Source organism: Chrysemys picta, chromosome 7, assembly GCF_011386835.1.
Source record: "Chrysemys picta bellii isolate R12L10 chromosome 7, ASM1138683v2, whole genome shotgun sequence".
In the NCBI taxonomy this organism is placed as follows: domain Eukaryota; kingdom Metazoa; phylum Chordata; order Testudines; family Emydidae; genus Chrysemys; species Chrysemys picta.
In genome coordinates, this window is record NC_088797.1 from 80,861,632 (window position 1) to 80,879,867 (window position 18,236).

The 18,236-nt window shown below is 41.5% G+C and overlaps 1 protein-coding gene across 4 annotated transcripts in view; it reads left to right on the forward strand.

The window, feature by feature from the left end:
- The window catches only part of ARID5B (AT-rich interaction domain 5B), a 149,203-nt gene extending 138,237 nt beyond the window's left edge, over positions 1-10,966 (forward strand). For all 4 annotated transcript variants that reach the window (XM_005294311.5, XM_005294312.5, XM_005294313.5 and 1 more), the window contains 2 exons: positions 356-554; positions 4,957-10,966. In XM_005294311.5, the coding sequence (XP_005294368.1) occupies positions 356-554; positions 4,957-7,119 (2,362 nt within the window). In that variant the 3' untranslated portion in view covers positions 7,120-10,966. The remainder of the gene's footprint in view (positions 1-355; positions 555-4,956) is intronic.
- The last annotated feature ends 7,270 nt before the right edge of the window (positions 10,967-18,236 follow it).

The following is an 18,236-nucleotide window of genomic DNA, read 5'->3' on the forward strand; positions in this document are numbered from 1 at the left end:
GGAAATATATTAGGTTGCCTTAGCTCTGTACCATTTTACTGGCATATGGGTTTAGGAGTAGGCCGCCAAAAGAAAGATATGATTGACTTTTAAACCAGTTGAAAACACTGTGGGACAGATCCTCAGCTCCATAACCAACATGCTCTGTGGGCATCAGTGGAACCAGATTGGCACCAGCTGAGAATCTTGCCAAATACGTTGCTTTATCATATGTGGGATAAATATTGAGGGCAAGGTTACAAAATTGTGTTTATGCTGTAGAAAAATTAGGTTTATTAAACTGCTCAGAGCCGCTACATTTTTTCTTTATTAGAACTGCAAAAACTGATCAATTATTTGTTCCTTAATCCTTTAGATTAATCCTGCCATATGAAAGATTTATTAAAGGAGAGGAAGATAAGCCATTGCCTCCAGTGAAACCTCGAAAACAGGATAACAGTTCCCAGGAGAGCGAAACTAAAACAAAAGTGTCTGGAACAAAACGCATCAAAAATGAAAACCAAAAGAGCAAGAAAGAAAAAGATAATGCACAGAAACCCCACGATGCATCTGAGGTTAGTTAATTTCCTGCTTTTTAACTTTTCAATTAACAATGTACTGCTTTAATAACATAAAACCCAATGATAAAATAAATCATTTAAACCTGACAATTCCAAAATTAGTTGGCCTTCCTTTGCTCAGTAGCTGAAATCCAATTGTGATGGCATTCTGAGTGTTATGATTGTGCTGGGCTATAAACAGCAACCAGCAAGTTCCATGTTGCATAGAAATGATGGCAAAATACCAAGACTGGATGTAGGAAATACAGTTTCTGCTCATTGTATTATACAGTGGTCACCATTAAAAAGTCAACACTAGCCAACAGGAAACCACGCAGTTTCCACAGTGATTTCCTACTCTAAATATAGGGTAGGGGGAACTGAAATACCTCTGGTAATATTGTGGTAACTTTTGGCAAATGCAGACTTTTTAATGGCAATCTCTGTAATGGCACTTCCACACTTATGGATGTATTCACATTTCCATCAAAAACTCATTTTTCCTGGATTATTAACAAGACTAAATATCCCCTTTGGGTTGAAATCTAAAATTCAAGGGTCACAGTCCTTACTCTTGACAGATTTCCCAGTGAAGTCAATGGGAGTTTTGCCATAGTCCCCTGTCCTGCAAGCTCTCTGAAAAGGACTGACCCCTACACCTATGCAGAGCCCTATTCACTTAAGTGGGGCTCCATGCAGACCCAGAGATCAGCCCTCATGGAGTAGCCTACAGGACCAGAGCCTGCAACAGGCCAGCCCCCAGGAGTCAGTAGAACACACTTTCATCTGTTTTAAGTCATATACATAAGAGTTTTTAGTATTGCACACGGTGGGTGAGATTTTCAAAAGTATGTAAGTGACATAGGAGCACAAGTCCCATTGACATCACTTAGACATTTTGAAAATCCTACTCCCCCTCTCACATACAATATTGTACACCCTGTGCCATTGACCTAATCAAGCTGCTGTTGTCTATGGCATACAAACTATACTGTGTCCTCCTTTATTTGGAAATCACAATTGCTACATTTGGAGCCATTACAACCCTCCTTGGAAATAAGTATTTAAAGAATTTTTAAGACATGCATTGTGTAGCCAACACAGCTCAGCAGTCCCTTCGATGCAATTGCTGTCTGGCATGTACAGATGTACTGGATTTAGACCAGTCTGAAAATCTAGTTTGACATGACTACCAAAAATCCTTCTTTCTATGGCTTAAAAATAGCAAAGCAGCTAAATATGTACCCGGCTGAGGCCTTGTATGCTAAGTTTCAAGTATAGTGAATTTTTATAATCATGTCAAAAAACCCCAAAAGTCAGGTTTACAATGGACCCATAAGAGACTGCCTGATTATGTGTTTTATACTGACTTGATCAACAGAGTCTTTAAAGTTGACACTTCACAGAGACTTTTCCTTGAATTTCAATTTTAAAGGAAGAAACATTGTAAAAATCTCCACTACTAATTACAAATATATAAAGAAAAGAGCACACAAAAACCTGCTTAAGTAACTGCAAGGTTGCGACACAAATTGCCAAAAGCAAGGAAATGCGAAGTTAAGGCTAGCATTCCTTTCCTCAGTCATCCCTTTGTGCCTGGTTATTTATTGCCGTGGTCTCAGATCAGTGAGTTATGTTACATACCATATGTACTGCAGCAGCTAAGCACAACATAACGAGCCAGGGATGGAGTGTCAGTCTTAACTTTGAATTTCCTTGCTTTTGTTGTTTTGTATCTCAAACTTCCTGCTGCTTAAACTGCAGTTATTTCTGTATGCGAGTTTCAGGAAGAGTTCTTAGCAGTGTTTATCGGAAATGTGTAAGAATTAGAGCCATAGACCCTGTAATGCACAATGTTAGTGGTTTCCTACAGTAAACTTTTACCTCCTGTATCAGAATGATTCTCTGCTGTCTGACTGTAACGTGGATATTTTTAATACTAAGGGCCAAATCCTGTCCCTCTTTATGAGGCAATGGCTATGTTACTGGGCCAAGTTATCCACAGGATGGCTGGGCCCAGTGCGTAACTTGGAGTGGAGGGTATATGCACCTGTTCTATGGGTGGGTGTTCAGTGATGGCAATAGCTCATGGAATTGAACTCCCCTAAAGAAGCTCTATTCAGATCTGGAACGCCAAGCCTGTATAGCCCACTTAGCCTCCCTAGTTGTCAATAAACCATCCATCCACCTTGAGCGATGCAGGGGGAACTCTTCCTCCCCTGAAAACATTACCCAGGGACCAGCCGCTATACAGGGCCTTCTGGGTTGATGACATAATGGACTGTGCTCCTGGGGTTAGTGCAGGGTCAGGACAGCTGCACAAGCACTATGTAACCACCTAAATTGGGGGGCTTTCTAGCATAGAAGTATCCACAGCTGCAGCACTCTACAGTGTCCGTGAGAAAGAGGAGCCCAGCTGTATGTTCAGCTCCTGAGGAGCTACATTTGAGTGTGGTGGGATTAGAGTCCAGACTGGGATGGGAGGATTGGGCAAGAGCTGGGGTGAGAATATGCACACCATCTCTCTCTCGGTCCCCAGGAACATTAATCAGAAAATATAGTACAGTTGAAGGCTATATTGGTTCCAGTGAACCCACCTGTGGGGGCAGTCACAGCCAGGAAAGGCCCTGGCAGCATGTCTGCAAAGGAACCTCACTGCTAGGCAGTCAGAGGTCATTGGAGCTTGAACCGGTGCAGAAGCACATGGCCTCTGACTAAATGGCTCTGGCCATCTGAAAATCCTCAAGGATCCAACACATCTGGGGTTTGGGGTCAAAACCCACCACCAAGGAAGCTGGCTTTCCATGGAAGGGGATGATCTGTGCCAGGATTAGTTATAAAAGCAAAGAAGAGATGTAAGAATACAGTCCTTCCTAATACACATTCACCACTCACCCAGATATAAACATGAACAGGGATGTCACTGGGAGAGTAGAGTCTTTAGTTGATTACTCAGTTTTGTACTCCTTTATTCTATTGGAGTCAGAATGACATTGCTCAATGTAATGAACTAGAAAAAACTGTTATTAGCTTACACTGTGCATGTCTTTAAAATAGCTAAAACTTCATTCAAACTGTTGCTTAACAAAAACAAAGAGCAGAATGTACAATTATTACATTTGATTTGCCTTTCCCCCTTGCTTTGCTCATCTGTCTGGTATTTTCCTGTAATTGTATAATCTCAGGAGACCAGTGATAGTACTTTGTGAAGGACTAATGATGGTATTTGAACTGAAAAAGGCAGCTATTAGTTTTTTTTAAAAAAAATAGTACTTATGAAGACTAACAGACACTGTAACTAATAGGAAAACCCAACACAGAGGAATATTTAAAAGCAGCTGTGAAGAAATAAATCTTTAAGATGGTTGTGATTCATTACATACTTTTATATCCCTCCCTGACATGATAGACCATAATGCAGCATTTGGATAATAACTTTCTTGATTCCTCTTATCTTTACAACTAAGAAAGAAGGAAAAAATAATAATAAGAAAAGGCTCACACAATGCTGCTGTTTTCTGACTCTCTTCTACCAAGGCATGTCAGAGGAGAATGACAGCAATTTTGAAAAGGGTTGTCAGTCAGCTGTATCACAGATGGAACGTTATAATGACCTTCAGGGTCACAGTTCATTCGTCTACATAATGGAATGAATAGTGTGAATTGTGCACACAAGCTTTATTAATGGAGAAGCATAAAGAGCTGCAGTCTCATTGACTGACTATAACTTATAAAAGCTATATTTATAATGGCGCACACACACACTCACTGAATGTTGCCAACTTCATTTTAATCCAGTAATAAAAAAAGCATGCCCCAGTTAAGCAACACCAGTGATTTCTCAGTCTATAGCATTGATTTCTAATATTCTGTTTCTCGAATTTTTAACATTTTAAAGTAGAACCAAATGTGGCTCATCTGTTCTGCAATCACTGAATTTCAAGATAGCCAAACTGGAGGAATTATATCTACAATATAGACACAATAAGGAAAGCCAACTTGGACTGGTCTATATTTTTCATAGGTGGGATTGAATACTGAGAATATTTTATATTCTTCTCAATTGTGTTGTGAAAAGTGTAATTATCTATTTAGGAAAATGATTTAGAAAGAAGACAACCTTAGTATTAAACTATCTGGTCAAATCATCAGATGATCCAATTATTTATAGTCCGGTTACAAGCCTTTGCTATTTTAATTGTGTCATTAATGTGGGTATGGGTATATTTCTCAGTATTTTGGGGACTTCGATTGCTTTGTTTAAAATCTGATACGTCGTATTAAAGCTTTCAGATTTCAACAAGATGATTGACAAGAATATTTCCAAAAGAAGCTTCTGTGTACTGTATTTGCTTTTATAAGCAATCTGTCAACACACACTGCATTCTTATTACTGTCTATTGAAACATTTTATTAGGTTTCATCAGAACAAGAGAAGGATCAAGACTCTTCAGACCAGAAAAGTTTATCTGAGCATCCTGCAGTGGAGGAGATGAAGAAGCCCATCGAAGGGTCCCAGCCTCTTCTGCCAGAGGCAACAGGGCCAGTATCTCTGGAAAAGATAGACTTGATGGAAAGCAGCTCCAACAGTGAAAAGCCCAAGGAGGAAGTACAGCACTCAGTCTCTTTTTCAAGTGCTTCAGTGCCTCCAGAAGAGGATGCCATGTTGGAGCCAACAGTCAACAAACACTTGCACACCCCAACAGATGCCCTTGATGACACAAAGCAAGAACAAAGAGGACACAGTTTTACAGGCAGTTTAGAAAGTGAACCCCAAGAACTGCCTTTTAATAATTTCCCTGCAATCCAAGTACAGTTACCAAGTCAAACCGACATGGAAGACGATAAATTGCCAGAGATGGCTGATTATATTGCAAACTGCACAGTGAAATTGGATCAGTTAGGTAACGAAGACATACACAACGCACTAAAGCAAACGCCCAAAGTTCTTGTGGTACAGAATTTTGACATGTTCAAAGAAAAGGAACTGCCAGGTTCCATTAATGATGATCCCAGTTTTAGTTACACACCACTAATCTATTCAAAGGGTAATCCAGGCATCATGTCACCACTGGCAAAGAAAAAACTTCTATCACAGGTCAGTGGGGCAACTCTGTCATGTAGTTATCCTTATGGGTCACCTCCACCTTTGATTAGCAAAAAGAAATTAAACAGCAGAGATGAACTGTCTGCAAGCATATCTCAGGCTCCCCATGCCCCCAATTCTGATTCTGTGGCAGTTAATAGACCATCTGTAATACAACATGTGCAGAGTTTTAAAACCAAGAATTCAGAGGAAAGGAAATCTATTAATGAAGCTTTTAAGCCTGACACGTTAAGTAAACCAGATCCCAAGCGTTGTGATTTTTCAAAACATCATCTTAACTCTCTTGCTGAATCTTATGTACTGAAGCCAGATATCCAGGACTGCAAAGATAAAATGAATGAGAAAAGGGCACTGCAGCATTCCCATGTGCCCAGTTTCTTGGCAGACTTTTACTCATCTCCTCATCTGCACAGCCTTTATAGGCACACAGAACACCACCTTAATAATGAACAGACATCAAAGTACCTCCCTCGAGACATGTTCAGAGATTCAGAAAATATTTCTACTTTTACTCAACACAAACACCAAGAAAAACTTAATTTAAATTATCACCCATCTTTGCATCAGCAAGAAAAAAAGACTGCAGTGGAAGCCTCTTCAGATGATCAGCCTACGGATTTGAGTCTTCCAAAGAGCGTACACAAACAGACTGCAAAGACTCCAGGGTCCAGTCTCCTGCATTCATCAATGGTGCCGCAAGAAAGCAAAAGTATTTCCCAGTTCCATACATCAGGTGGCCAGGGGTTGAGCATAAACTGTAATCCCAAAGCTTGCCGTGTTTCTCCGATGACCATGTCAGCACCTAAAAAACATGGTGAATCCCTTCACAGGTCCGGAAAACAGCAGAATCAGAGACTTGAGAATTTAAGAAAGATGGAAGGAATGGTCCATCCAATTATAAGCCGCAAAAGTAGCCCCCAAAACATTGGGGCAGCTCGGCCTTTGAAACGGAACCTAGAGGATTTGGACAAAGTCATTTCTGAAAAAAAAATCCGAGCTGTCTCTCCTCTGCACTTACCAAAGGAGACGCCTGCAAAGGAAAAGGTTCCCGACCGAGAGGGCGAAGGCAGCAAATCAGTTCATGGTCTACATTCTGGCAACACGTTGGAAAGCCACAAATTTCCCCTCTCAACTCCTATCTTCACAGGCTTGTACCCAGGAACTCTGTGTGCGGGGTTGAACAATCGCATCCCAGCTGGATACTCTCATCCTTTGCAGTACTTGAAAAATCAGACTGTGCTTTCTCCACTAATGCAGCCTTTGGCTCTTCATTCCTTCATGGTGCAAAGACAATTTCTTACATCCCCTGCAAATTCTCAGCAGCTCTATAGACACTTAGCTGCAGCAACACCTGTAGGAAGTTCATATGGTGACCTTTTGCACAATAGCATTTATCCTTTAGCTGCTATAAATCCTCAAGCTGCCTTTCCACCTTCCCAGCTGTCTTCTGTACATCCGAGCACAAAACTGTAAATCCCTTTTTTTTAAAAGTATCTGAGAAAAAATGTTGTTAGCTACATTCCTTTCCCTGTGATAATGTCTTGCAGAATTAGAAATCAATATTTTTGTTAACCAGTAAGTAATCTCATCCCATGTAGCTGAATGCTTCAAATCTGATTGAGACAAAACTACTTTACAGTTTGTAATTCCAGCTCCCACACCTACTCCTCAAATCATTTCATTTGCATATTAGTTTTTTGAAAGGTCTTACATATATCAAGAGCAAAGATCAGAGCAAACCAATGGAAGTTTAGGGACAGATCCTGATCTCTTTGAAGCCAGTGGAAAAACTTGCTTTTTTTTTTTTTTTTTTTCTTCAGGGAGTGGAGGATTAGGGTCCTTAGATAGTTCCATTCAGTCAAGGACTCGATGAATCTGAAAAAGAGGAGGAGGCAGGGAATACATACAATCAATAGATGTGCTTTTTTTGGGATAACTTTCCTGATTTTCAAAGGTTCAATCAATGCAATGTATAGTGAAACTGCAATAGATTCTTCATTTTAACACTATCAGAACAGAAAGGTAAACACTGTTTAATTTGACTGTACATATCCGCTTTGAAAACTATCAGTGTCACATTTGGTCACATAATTTATATAGTTTCATTTGTCCAGTATATCCTGTGCTCTTTTTTTTTAAATTAAACAGTATCATTTTATCTGCAACTTATTTTAAAAGCTGTGGCTGTCCTAATTTTTGTCTGTGTGTGTGTGTGTGTGTGTGTGTTTGTAATTTTTCCAGTTCTTATACTTTTGAGCAGCTTTTTTGGTGGTGACATTATTGTTTACAAACTGAAGCAATTGGTTCAGGCTATAAACATACTGTAGATTATACAACAATGCAATTGATGCAAACAAAGTTCTTTTTTTCTATGGTCTGTTCCTGATAGGTGCTGAGCACCTGTCGCTCCCACTGGTGTTGTCACAATGGCTCATACACTGCTTTACTGGCCACAGAAGCTTTTGGTCTGTGAATTTGTTAACAATTGTACCTACCTTATCTAGGCTGTGAAACCCTCCTGCATACCAGAGAAATAAAGAACAAAATCTTACTGGCAACAAGCTGCTGAATAACAATGGAGTCCAGAAGACGGATTTGTGGGTTATAAGAATATGTCAAGAATGTCAAAAATTAGAACAGGAGCCAACCTTTATTTTTTAATCAAAAGGTTTTAAGAGTCCTGTGTCTCGAAATGGGGATGGGTTGGGGACAGGCGCCTCCCCCCACAAAGAAGAATACCACTAAATAGTAGCCCAAGGTTCAGTAGTCTGAATAGTGGGTTAAGCGGTGATGCTCACTTATCCAGCCCCTTCTTCCTAGTTCACATCAAGTGAAACTCACCCCAGCTAGCACAAAGCCTACGCATCAGGTGAACCCTATTCAGAGAGCTAGGTTCTCAGCTGGCAAAAATCTGCATGGCTACACTGAAGTCAAAGGAGCTGTGGTGATTTGCATAGCTGGGACTTAAAGCCTCCGCACCTTTTATGATAGCCCTCTGCACTCATGCTGAACAACTAACCCCAGTCATTGGGAATAATTTGTAAGTATAAAAAGCCCATGAGTACAGGTTTTGAGTTTCCATAATGAAAAAACCTTCCAAAGCATATGGTCACTTGAGAGCCATCACCACTCTGCAGCTAAATATAGAAATTGAGACAGAGGTTAAACTTGGAGGTATTTTACAATGTGAAAATGGGTTATGATTTAAACCATCTCAGTTATTATTCAAATACAGCATGATCAAAACTGTTAAAAATAAAAATGGAAACACCTTGCATGCCACACATCTTATTAGACCTTCCCAGGATATAATGCCAAATACAATATATGATGGGACATATTTAATATCCAAAGGTGGAAACCAGAATTATGAAGTCATCTACTGTTAAAGATCCACTTTCTTCAATTAAATACTTTATATTTCTGTGGCAAAACAAGATTTAATTGATCAGTAAACAGACTAGTAGAATCTAGAACATAAATGTGCCAATACAGATTATTCTGCTATTCCACATACTGTACAGAAAACAAAATCACAAGCTCATTTGGTCACAGGCCATAGTAGAGAAGGCATCTCTAGTGAAGTTGCATGAGGCCTAAATCATGTAAGAATCGAGGGTTGGGAGGAAATGTATAAACCTACAGCAAACACAAATATGTATGTGCCTGCCATTTAATCAGAAAATTGAACATTTCTCTTACTTGTTTATGATATTCTGTACATCCTGGATTCATGCATTTGTTTACAACAAGTCTCTTATTTCACTTTTGATGACATGTTGGAATTTGATCACAGCATTTTAAAACAATGTTAACACAGTGCAGAGTTGGGGAGGGGGGATTTTTTCCTTCATTTATTCCATGAGGAGACTCGCTGTTTCAGTCTGAGGAAGCTCATAATATACTGGGCAAAACATCAGGACAAATAAAAAGAAATGGTGGCATAACTCCCCAACAGAAGTAGTACATTATTTGTTTAAAAACTCTTACCAGAAATCTGGGAAATCTTTCAGAAAGACCATTGAATTCTCCATTGGCTGAGAACTACTTTTTTTTTTTTAATGTCTTAAATGGGGCTTTGTTTGCATTGTTTGAGTTCAAGGGGCCTTATTATTGAATGAAATTGCACAAGCCTTTCTTTGTGCAATCAAAACCATTGTTATTGGTAGGGTTGTAAGGGAAACTGCGGAATCTAATTGGCAATAGAGTCATAAATATATTTACCAAGAACCAGTGCCAAGAAATGTTGCAATTCAAATGCACTATGTTCAAGATTCATTACAGATTCTGAAGGTTGTGAGATTCAATTAACTATAAAAGCCCAACAAAAACAATATTCGTGTAACTTCTGGTTACAGACTGAGTTTGACTTTAGGAAACAGAAATGAAAACAGAACCTAACTGACTTTTGCAACAAAATATGTTTCTAGTAAGGGTCAAAATCTGTAATGATTGCATTTCGCAATAGATCTGTCTTATTTATTTAGTTACTGGACAAGATAAGTTCCCATTTGTATCAGGGCATACAAAGTAGTTTGTTGCAACTAAGTATTTACTTTACAACTTATTGAATTGGTGCATGAGTCCTTAAGTACTGTATCTTACTATGTTATGCATCTAATGGAAGTTTCTATGAGGTCACTAAAACATTTTGTGCAGTATGCCTTCAAAGAGAACGGTTAATTTCTTTAATTCATTGTTCCACATAGTCACTTTTTGTGTGTGTGTGTGTGTGTGTGTGTGGTGGTGGTGGTGGTCAGTCAGGTCACAGCTGGTCTTCTTTTACCATTGTCATGATTTTAATGAGAAATGGGAATTATTTCACTTATGTGAGGCCGACAACATTGAAACTATTATCATGAGCACTTACTAGGTGTTTGCTGTAAATGTGTTTGATATTTCACTTGTTCCCCTCTCCCCCAGTTTTAAATATGTTCTAATAATGGCAGCATAATCTACTAGCTGTTTATACTTTTTTAACTTTCATTTGTTGTAAATATTGTATACTTTTTGTGATTCAAGTTATGTAGCCTATATGCTCTGTAAGGTGATTATCTGTATATAGCAAAATGGCCCAGTAATATTATATAGTATCCCATTTAAAAGGTTATTGAGTAACCTTTGCATTAGTTTAAACACTACCAGAAATAAAGCTGAGCCAACTATAAACACTCAATTTTTGTATGTTTTCCAAATTGTACTTATTAATGCTTTTGATACTGTATTATGTGCCAATAGTTTCCCAATCACATAGCAGGCAAAAGATATTTTGTACTTTTTGATCCACTGTAATATTTAATAAAAAATGCTACTATCTGTTCCCGTTTGTGTTTGATTAATAATTGTGTAAACAGTTCTTATCACAACGGATTACGTATTATCCCAGCCGACCTTTCAACCCTTTTATATTGGCTTCTCTCAAAAAAATATCCCCTCCCGCTAATGATTAGATTAAAGAACTGGAAGTTTACAGTTTACTAAAGGAGGTAGAGACAGGTATCTTCAATGTTCCTCCATGGCTGCACTTCTCTCTCATTAAAGTGGGGCTATGGCCAGAAGACTGCCTGTAAAAATAGTCCTTCACTGGATAACATTCAGGCTCAGTCAGTGACTTCCATAATACATTTATTACATTTGCATTTTAGAAGGGGATTTTTCTAACTGCTAGCACTGCAGATTCAGGGTGGCATCTGAAAATCAATCTCTCTTCTTTCTGGCTCAACCAACAATAAAGATTCTGGAGTCAGATGTTAGCTAGCAATTTAGCTGACAGTAAACAACCTCTAACTAAAACTCACATTAGTTATATTCCCAGCTGGTTCCAAAATTCATGGTGGCCCTTTAAGAAAACTGCCTTTCAATAAAATATGCCAGTACCCTGTTACATTCCCAACCTGTCTAGCTGGGGAACATCATTTACTTCTGTGTATTTTCAGCATGTATTTACATTGCAGCCATATACCAGACCTCCTCAGCATTAAGGGCAAATTCACCACAATTCTTAGGGCCAGTGCATAGTCCCAATTAATGGCTTAAGTGATTCCATGGGCCCTCAGAACTAGGATGCATGTCAGCCTATGCATAGACTACACTGAAACTTCCCCCACCCCCATAAATTCCCAGCACCAAGCAAAAGTGTGCGTGACCTCATCAGAATTCCCAAGAGCTGATGCCACTTTATGCTAGGGCTTCCCTGCAGTATGATAGGGTAAAGCTATTGGCAATTATGATGATGACGCATTGCACTCGTGCCATCTTCCAGCTGAGGAGCGCAAAGCATGCTGCAAACACTGAGTTAGTTACTGACAATCTGATCAAAATAAGCTCCCACCCAAAGGAACTAGTTCCGTGTACAGCACAGAAAGTGAGAGAATGGTATCTCATCAATCATCAGTACAACAGAACAAATACTGATTACATTGATAGCAGCACCAGATGAGGCTGCCAGACATACCTCGCGGTTAAAGGAAAATAACCAAAACCATTAGGGAAATGAGAGACAATACCAGAAAGGCTGAGGGTCTGGATGATCAGTGCAGTTGCACTGAACTCAATGGAACTATCCTGGTAGCTACTAAGTGAGGGTCTGGCTCAAGGCATCAGTTCCTAGGCAGCGTTAACAGCTGACATCAATGCAGAGAAATGTTTTATATAGGCAGCATTTGTATTTTACATATGGGGTGAGCTGGACTGAACTGCAAAGGCTTTTGCAAAGCGCTCCACACTCCATAAGCCCCACAGGAGGTGTGCATGGCGCAGCACTAAAGGAGCTCATGTAAATGCTGCAGTTCAGCCCTATGGCCTGCCTGCAGATTTAAGGCATTCCATTCCTTCCCCCCCCCCCCCCCCCCGCACAAAGCCAACTCAGGCCTCCTGCATAGAGGGGGTGAATTTCACTCTTGTACAGCACCTGGCAAATTGCTTAAATATTAAGGAATGACACAGACACAAAGATGGATTAGCTATGTAGCTGGAGAAACTGAGGCACAGTGGGCATAATGTCTGGGATTGTCAAAGCTGCCTAAACGCATTAGGCATCCAAATCCCATTAACTTCCTTAGGTGCTATTGAAAATGCTGGGTCTAGGTGATTGGTCCCAGAGCATATAGTAAAGCTGCTGTAGTGCTGGGAACACAATGCAGGCCTCCCAGTCGTGTTTTAGCTCGATGCCCATCACCTCTCTTGGGGCAGAATGAGAGCATGGGGTAATTTGACCAGCTACACGTCAAATGTTAAAATGGAATGTATGTGGATACTGTAGTGCAGCACACACCCCCAAACTGTGGAACACAGAGGAATAGTGTGTGTTTGGGGGGGGGGGTTGTAGTGGGGCCTGGGCCAGCCGCCATGGAGGGGGTGGGGGAGTAGAGTGTGACCCAGGCTCTCCCCCCCGATCAACTCCACCCCAATCCCATTCAGCCACCCCCATCATTCTCTGGCCCTCCCCAGGCCAGCTCCACCTGCCTACTACCCTCTCCACGCCCCCCCCCAGCCCAACTCGGCCTCTAGCCCTCAGCTCCTCCCCCAGCCCCAGTGCTGTGCCCCCAGCTCCGCCTTCAGCCCACAGTCTGCTGCTGAGGAAGTCTTGGCACTGGAGTAATTGGGGGAGGGGGAGAGAGTCCGTGGATTGGGGAGCGGGACTGGAACAGTTTGCACACCACAGCTATCATGTAGCAGGCTGTCCAATGTGCCGTAGGTCCCTTTTTCATCTTTTTTAACCCTTTTTAGTCAGTCACATATGGTAATTTATGCATCAGTGCAATTAGTGAGGGGTTCCCTTCCCCCCAGTGAGTCTATGGACCCATTTCTGTGCCGTGCTGGGACCTTATAGAAAGGGTTTCAAATGTACTGAAACTATATCACTGGGGTAGCCCATCTGGCCTAAGGGTAGAACTTGTCACATGCTGTATATACAACTGCTATGGCTATATATTCAAATATGTTGTCGCTACTGGCCAGGACAGGCGCACACCTGTGCAGGTGTCTATGGCACTGCTGTTGGTGGTACCTGCGGCATAATAGACTGCAGTTTGAATTTTTGCCACTATGGTGCCGAGGCAGTGCTGCCACTATTAGAACCCTTTTTTATCAGTAAAATATGCAGGCTTGATTCAGAAGGCTGAGGGAGCCAGCAGGACCAAGGGGTTAGTATCTGAGCATTACTAAAGGCGTGTCTAAATACAATGTTGCACTTTTATATCAATGTTGTTAAACCAATGCAAAAGGCTGTGTGGCCAGTTTATGTAATTTAAGGAACAGGTTTAAGCGGAACATTAATAAACCACCCTTCAAATGCAATCAGAGCACCCATGCAGGGGCAGACACTACTTCAAGTAAACTGGCACAAGCTTGTGTGCAGCCAAGGCATGTGTTTACATAGGGCTTACAAATTAAATGATGCAGTTTAGTTTGAAAAACAAAATCTTTTCTTTGTAAATGATGCAAAACCATTTATATTTATGTTCAAACTGAAGGCAGCATGTCTAGTCTTTGAGCAGACTGGGCAGCAGGAGATTTCAGCACAAAGCTGGACTCCGCCACTTGTTGCATTATAACGGGCCAGCCCCTTCAGCATGCTGTGCTTCAGTTTCCCCATCTGTAACTAATGGGTAATTGCTTTGTGAATCTAAAAATGGAAGGTGCTATTGAACACCAGAGGATTAATATTAGGGTGCTTTAATTCTTCTTTTCGGGGTCAGTACTTTTTGTAGAATGTGCTTAATGTTGTTCTGGATTGCTGTAATGACAGGGCTAAAATTTAGCAGGAGATTAGAAAAAAAAGAGCAAGAGGAACTATTCAAGATTCCTGCACAATGTTTCCATACTGCAGCTAACAGTGAACAATGACAAAAGCAGGCACAGGTTCTGGTTTGCTCCTTTTCGTTTTTCCCCTTGAAGTTGCTGCATTCTGCTGACAGAATAACCCAACCCTTCTGAAGTTAAAACTGAGCGTCTCCACTGTAACTACCACTGTACTGGGCTGTTGGCAGACTGAACGGGCCCTTGTGGTGCCACCATTTCACCTTCAGTGGCAGACAGGAGGCGCTACTACTAGGGCTGGTTATGCAACACAAAAAAGTTTTTAAAAGCTGTTTCAAACTGCAAGGGCACAGCACTTTTTCTCACCTTTACTCAGCGCCAAGTTTTCAGGTGGTTGCTCAGTGTTAGCTCCCCATGTGCCTACACAGGATTGTCTAACTCAAGCACATTTCCCTAAGGACATATGGTCATAGGGTAGCAGTTTAAAAAATACCTACATAATCTAGGAGCATAATTCAAATCTAAATTATGCACTTAGGCCCAGCTCCTTAAAGGTACTGGGGCACTTACCTCTCAGTGAGCCTTAGGCACATAAACCTTTGAGCATCTGAGCCATTGGAGCTCCATTCCCATTGAATTTCAATGGGCGTTAGGTACCGAACTGCTTTTGAAAACGCTCTTACGCACCGATCTGCATCTTTAGGCACCTAAATGCCTTTAAAAACCTGGCCCTAAGGGCCTAAGGGATTTTTCACATTGAAATCAATCGGACATAGGCTCTTAAGGCCCATTTTCAAAAGAGCCTCAAAGGTGTGTAGCACCTAAATGACTTGAGTGCTTTTGAAAATGTTACCAAAGCTTTTCAAAAATGTGGGCACAATGTCAGGCTCCTGAATACATCTTTAGACTCCTAAGTACGTTGGCTTGCTTTTTAAATGTGCTGCTTGCACCGCATTAGTGGGAGTTATGGGTACTCAGCACTTTAGCAAACGGGGTCGAACATATTTAGAACTGGGGCTTACCTCTGGAGCTTGGAGCCTAGGGTTAGACTCTCATTTTTGAAAATCTTGACCTACAAGTCTAACTGCCCTGACCTGTGGCTGCCTGGCCCAGTTAGGGACATCCATGTGGCAACAGGATTTTCCAGTTAATGCAGACATGGCAGCACAGGGTGACTATCTAGGGACTTTGCCTATGTACAGCTTAAGAATTCTGTTTCATCTACTAAACTCTCTGTATGTAGCTTTATCAGCCTGCAAACTCCATTATGAATGTGGGTTTGTTTGCCTTTTCTCTTGTACTTTTGCCTCCATAGATTGGCACAAGGTTAGCAAGTGTTGTTAAAGATTGGTGGTGGGCCTCTATTCAAACACAAACACCCAAGCCAGAAAGCGGGCACCTCCTCAGAAGAACTGGTTTACAAGGGGAGAGGTCACCTGGCAATGAAGTCAGCTGATCGGGATCTGTGCTCAGCTATTGAGGCTGATCAGGAGGTTACATGGCAGAGGAGACTGGAAGGTTATAAAAAGGCTCTGCATGGTTAGACATTTTCAACAGCCCCACCAGAGAGAAGCTGCGGGGAAGGATGCTGTCTACCTAATCACAGATAAAACACACACACACCCACACAGAAGGGTGAGCTAGAATGAGGGGCATTGCTTTCAGGGAGGTGGTTGTTTTCTAAATGATGTGGGCTTTCTGCTTGATATCTTACATAAAGAATAATTGTGTTAGAAACCTTATTATTGTCTCTTCAGTGCATCAATGACCAGCGCACATTGATGACCCCCCCCCCCCAGGCCTGGAACTGGGTAAGTTTCTAGAGGCACAAATGCTCTGCCATGCACTGGTCCTGCAGAGTTCTACCGCAGGAGCCAGTACCACCACCCTGCCAGGTATGGGGTGAGATCCTGGGATAGGAGGGTCTTATACCACTAGTTGCAGTTTCCAGCATAGGCCAAAGTACTGCCTGGAATAGCATCAGAGTCTATTTCTAAGAGCTCTCAGGTTCTTCCTTTTTAACAAAGCGTCTGGTAGTTTGTGCCTATGAACATTGCAATAGTATCCAAAAAATGTGTGAGAACACTACTGGTAAGACCCTGCAATGCCCAGTCATTTTATCACATGCAATCTTTGTTGTCCCTTTAGTTACTTTGAGAAACTACTAGCTAATTCCCAGTGTTTCTTAGCGTGTGAGGAGCCTCAAGCAAGCGAAATGCAAAGAAAGGACAAGAGTAAATGAAAAGGTAAGTTTTTAAAAATTTCCTTTGTTGAAGGTAGGGTTGGCAATTTCCCAGGAAAAACTAGTTTAGGATAGGGCATTGGTAAATACCAGCTTAAACCTGGTTTAAACTGGGAAAAGTACTTGCATCAGAGTCCAGCAATTGCAGCAAGCATAGAATAAATCTTTTCAAACTTTGGATATATCCATTCAAAACTGAGGAATAGCCTTGATCTATCCACTACATCAGAGTTGGTCTTCTGCTACAGACTGCTGCGTGGCCAGATGGACCTGGACTGGTAATCTGCAACTCCGCATGCTTTTATTGCTTAATGCTTCAAGCCTACAGCTTTGCATTATTGTCATTTGCCTATAATCAAATGTTTTCAACTTTTGTTTATATAATGTTGAACACTGAAATATGAGTCATGACATGTGGGGTTCCATGCGGAGCAGATAAAGCACACGACCAATGTGGTTGCAAGCTGAATCCGAATTCTGTTTATTGCAAGCTTTCTTTTATAGTTTTTTCTCAACATTGCATAACACAATTAGGCTATAATCACACATCTACGGATTGGACAAGAAGGAGAATCATGTGTTTATCACATGTATAGCCCCACACCGATTGGTTCAACCGCTTCTTACATAAGGCCATGATTTATTACCTTGTTTACCTCATCTTATATAATCCCTAGACCACCAGGGGGGCCTTACATAAGGCCATGATTTGTTTACCTGGCAAGTGTCCCATCGTGACCCTTACCTCCTCATGGAACTTTCCATTAGTTTGGTGTAGGGATGATACATCCCCACACCTCCCCCCTTTTCCTTAAATAAGGAAATACCCACAAAAACCATTGGGGTATAACTAAGGATAGCCAATAAGACATATCTTAGAGGGATCCGATGGGGTAGCCATGGACAAGCAAAAAGGGCTTCTTGGCCAGTTTGGTTCGCCCAGGTGACCCAAACATTTTGTCATGGGTTAACAAAAAGTACAGAGTTTGGACATACAAAGACCCCTGCTTCTATAATAAGGAGTCCGAACAAATAGAAGTACAGCATTATCAGGTGTCTAGGCTGTGACAAACAACAAGTGCAAGTCCGGTGCCGCGGGGTCGTCGTTTGGCTTCTGCGTGGCGGCATGGTGTTCGGGTAGCATTTGCCGGAGGGATCTTATCCGGTGGTTTTTTCCTATATGTCCTTTCAAAGTTAGATAAGCCTGGCTTCGCCATTCTTTTTAACCTATTTTGCAACTGCTTACCCTGCCCCGGGAACTTCGCCCGGAACTTTGGGGTACAAACATTATTGGTGACAGGAAAGCTGGGCTGGTTCAGGGCTCGCAATGTGTGGGACTGCGGGGGATGGCTCTCACCGGCCAAATGGGACAACTGATTCAGCATGTCCTGTAGCTGAAGGCCCTGTTTGTACATTTCCGCCCAAAATTCTTGTAACTTATCCCCTTCTGGGCTCGAGACCTCCATTTTATCCGCAGGGTCGTCCGGTAACGGGACGATACTAGGATCAGCTTCGGGTGCACTGGGGATGAGTGGTATGATAGTGTCCTCACCCCCAAAGAACTCACGGGCTCCCATCGGCAACACAT